The sequence below is a fragment of the Nyctereutes procyonoides genome, unplaced genomic scaffold (assembly GCF_905146905.1).
Source record: "Nyctereutes procyonoides isolate TBG_1078 unplaced genomic scaffold, NYPRO_anot_genome, whole genome shotgun sequence".
In the NCBI taxonomy this organism is placed as follows: domain Eukaryota; kingdom Metazoa; phylum Chordata; class Mammalia; order Carnivora; family Canidae; genus Nyctereutes; species Nyctereutes procyonoides.
Window position 1 is genome coordinate 55532 of NW_026575090.1, and position 3776 is coordinate 59307.

The 3776-nt window shown below is 46.4% G+C and overlaps 1 protein-coding gene across 1 annotated transcript; it reads right to left on the reverse strand.

Annotated features, from left to right (window-relative positions):
* Positions 1-1083: 1083 nt before the first annotated feature.
* LOC129514697 (ELAV-like protein 1) lies at positions 1084-2466 on the reverse strand. The gene is given in 2 exon segments (XM_055333429.1): positions 1084-1130; positions 1133-2466. Coding segments are annotated over 2 exon segments (978 nt in total). The 5' UTR covers positions 2064-2466.
* Between the last annotated feature and the right edge of the window lie 1310 nt (positions 2467-3776).

A 3776-nucleotide genomic window follows, 5' to 3' on the forward strand; every position in this document is an offset into this window, starting at 1 on the left:
TGAATGGGTGACGGGCACTGAGGGGGACACTTGACGGGATGAGCACTGGGTGTTATTCTGTATGTTGGTAAATTGAACACCAATAAAAATTAATTTATTAAAAAAATAGAAACAAGTCTAGCGCTCACGAGAAGGATGCGAGAAATACAATGCTCAAATGTTTCTGTGTTCTTAAAATATAGAGCGATCTTAGGCATTCGAGCTGTGTGAACTGCTCTTGGAAAGTGGAGAAATGGTTGGGAACACCAGCGCCCGGTGTGCGGGGCACCGTGCATGCATGTGTGCACAGAAATTTGGGATGTCAGAGGAGCAGCACGTCTTCAGGCGCGCCCTGGAGTTAGGTCTGACTCTGGAATATACTGGAGTTTCCCTGAAACTCTTTGGTCCGTTCCCATTGGCGCCTGGCCTTATGAAACCCATGTGTGTCCTTCTCTGGAGGGCCCGGTATGGCCCGGCATACGGCCCCCCTCCCCGGTGGCGGCCCCCCTGTTGGATGGCCTGCTGCCACTGCCAGGACCGCTGCAGAGCCCCGGGGCTGAGTGAGCAGGAGGTGGCAATGGCACCTGCTTGGGAAAGCAATTTCCTGTCAACCAAAGCAGAAATCGCTTAAAATGTTGAAGCGGTTGAGAAAACGCACACTCAGCATCTGTCTAACGTCTTTAGTTTGAAAACTAAAACTAAAAGGTCATGTCTTTTTTTGTTGTGTTTTTATGTTTTTTATCCAGTTTGTGGAGACACCGAATGAAACGAGTGTTAGACAGTCTTAGAAGTTAAAGCATGCTTCAGGTTCACCACCGTCCCGAGGGACTGGTTAGTCAATGCAGTCTACTTAGATTTCTGTTTAATATATATTTTAAAGGAAATAACTTAAGAAACTTAAATTGGTCTAACATTGTGGGATTTCAAACATTTGAACATGTCGGTTGCATCCCCGAGTATAAAAACCTTTTCACTTCTCATTTAGACTAAGACAAACACTTGGGAAAATTGGCGCAAAATGAGTTGTACACTAACAAAAAAGTTTCAACTTCTTCACTCTTAATTATCTATTCCGTACAAAAAAAAAAAAAAAGCATGAGCGAGTTATTTGTGGGACTTGTTGGTTTTGAAGGAAACCTGTAAGATTTTGCCCCCAGGCGGTAGCCGTTCAGACTTGCTATGGCCATGGCGGCTTCTTCATAGTTTGTCATGGTCACAAAGCCAAAGCCTTTGCACTTGTAGGTGTTGAAGTCGCGAATCACTTTCACATTGGTGACTGCCCCAAAGGGGCGAAACATCTGCCAGAGGATCCCCTCATCGGCGTCCTGCCCGAGGTTGTAGATGAAGATGCACCAGCCCGAAGACGCGTTGCCCGGGACATTGACACCAGAAAGCCCACTCATGTGATCTACACCCATAGGGGAGAACCCGAATCTCTGCGCCTGGTGGTGAACGGGGCCTCCGAACCGTCTGGCAGGCGAGTGGTACAGCTGGGAGGGCAGTGCCACGTTTTTGTTCTGGTTGGGGTTGGCTGCAAACTTCACTGTAATGGGCTCAGGGGAACCTGGGGGTTTATGACCATTGAAACTGGTAATTGCCTCCTCTGCCTCCGACCGTTTGTCAAACCGGATAAACGCAACCCCTCTGGACAAACCTGTGGTCTGATCCACAAGGACCCGGGAGTTGATGATTCGCCCGAACCGAGAGAACATATCCTCCACGTCCTTCTGGGTCATGGTCCGCGGGAGCCCACTGATGTACAGGTTGGCATCTTTGATGGCTTCTGAGCTCGGGCGAGCATACGACACCTTAATGGTTTTTGACTGGAGCCACAGGCCATTCAGCGTGTTGATTGCTCTCTCTGCGTCCTTGGCAGTCACGTAGTTCACGAAACCATAGCCCAGGCTGTGCCCCGCTACTTTATCCCGAATGAGTCTTGCAGATTCAACTTCACCAATACTGCTGAACAGACTCCGTAACTCATCCTGGGTCATGTTCTGAGGGAGGCAGTTGACAATTAAACTCGTTCTCCCGATATCATCCCTGCAGTCTTCGGCCATGTGGTCTTCATCACCATTAGACATTGTATTTTTTAAAAATCTGGACGCGGGCGGGCGGGCCTGGGGCTGCTCGGGGCGGGCGGGCGGCGGCGGCGCGGCGCTAACGGCTCCGCTCGGCCTCGGTAGCGGCGGCGACGGCGACGGCAGCGGCCGGAACAAGCGACTCTTGATCTTGGTGTTGTCAATTTGAGCCCCACATTGGGTACAGAGATTACTTAAAAATAAAATCTTTAAAAAATATATGCATACATATATTCAATATCATCAGTGCAATAAAAATTATGAGAATACCTTATACTTTCCCCACTACTTTAAGGTTCTTAAGGTTAAAAGGTTTTGGCAAAGGTATAGAAAAACAGACATCATTCATTCATTCAAATAAGTCATGTGGGCAGCCCAGGTGGCTCAGCGGTTTAGCACCGCCTCAGCCCAGGGTGTGATCCTGGGGACCCAGGATGGAGTCCCAGGTCAGGCTCCCTGCATGGAGCCTGTTTCTCCCTCTGCCTGTGTCTCTGCCTCTCTCTCTGTGTCTCTCATGAATAAATAAATAAAATCTTAAAAAATAAAAAATAAAAAAAACACAAAGAAGTCATGTATGCCAGGCACTGAGCTGGGAATAGCAGAGAACAAAGTCTCTGCTTCAAGGACTTTATATTTCAGGTGTAGTAGAGAGAAGGAAGAGAAGAAAAGGCAGAAGGAAAAAAATTATTTGATACTTATTTTTTGTAGAATTACAAATAAGTACACCTTCACACAGGGCAACACGGCAATACCTATCAAAATGTTGTACTGGCAATTGTATTTCTCAATATTTATCCCACAGATATTCTCACTCTTGCTTAAGCCTAAGATATGTGCACATGCAAGCTCACTGCAGTGCTGGGTATAATTCTGATAAGGAAAAAAAGAAAAAGACAAAGAGAAGAAAGGAGGAAACAAGCCTGATGTTCCTCAACAGAACAAACTATGGGACATCCACACAATGGATCATAACGTAACAAGTAAGGATCAACTTTTGTTTTTTTATTTTTGTAATGTACCCACATGGAAAGACTGAGAATATTTTTGTTTGAGGGGAAAAGAGAGCAAATGGCTGAAAATAAGAATACGATCCCATTTCTCTTGAAAAGAAAGGGGCAGGGAGCACCTGGGTGGCTCAGTTGATTAAGCACCTGACTTCTGATTTCAGCTCAGATCACGATCTCAGGGTCATGAGATAGAGGCTGATGCAGGGCTCTGGGCTGAGCTTGGAGCCTGCTTAATATTCTCTCTCCCAGGTGCCTGGGTGGCTCAGTTGGTGAAGTGGCTGCCTTAGGATCAGGTCATGATCCCAGGGTCCTGGGATGGAGCCCTGAGTTGGGGGGTGGTCCCTGCTCAGCAGGGAGTCTGCTTCTCCCTCTTCCTCTGCCCCTTCCCCACCCCTCACCCCCACCCAGTCACTCATGTGGGCATGGGCACCCTAAAAAAAGGGGGGAGGCACACATTTCTATTAAGTATGTATGCATATATGTCTATATAATTAGACAGATGTGGGTTAATGTAGGAGTAAGAAAAATCTGGAAAGTAGGATTATGGACAACTTTCTGGAATACAAATTTGTGTACTATTTGACATTCTGTTTTACAGTAAGCATGTGCCACTTTTTTACTCAGAAAAAAAGCAGTAAGAGAGAAAAAGCATTTTTAAGAAAAAAGTAATATATTTAAGGATCATGTGGTTTACTCAGTTCATATTCCC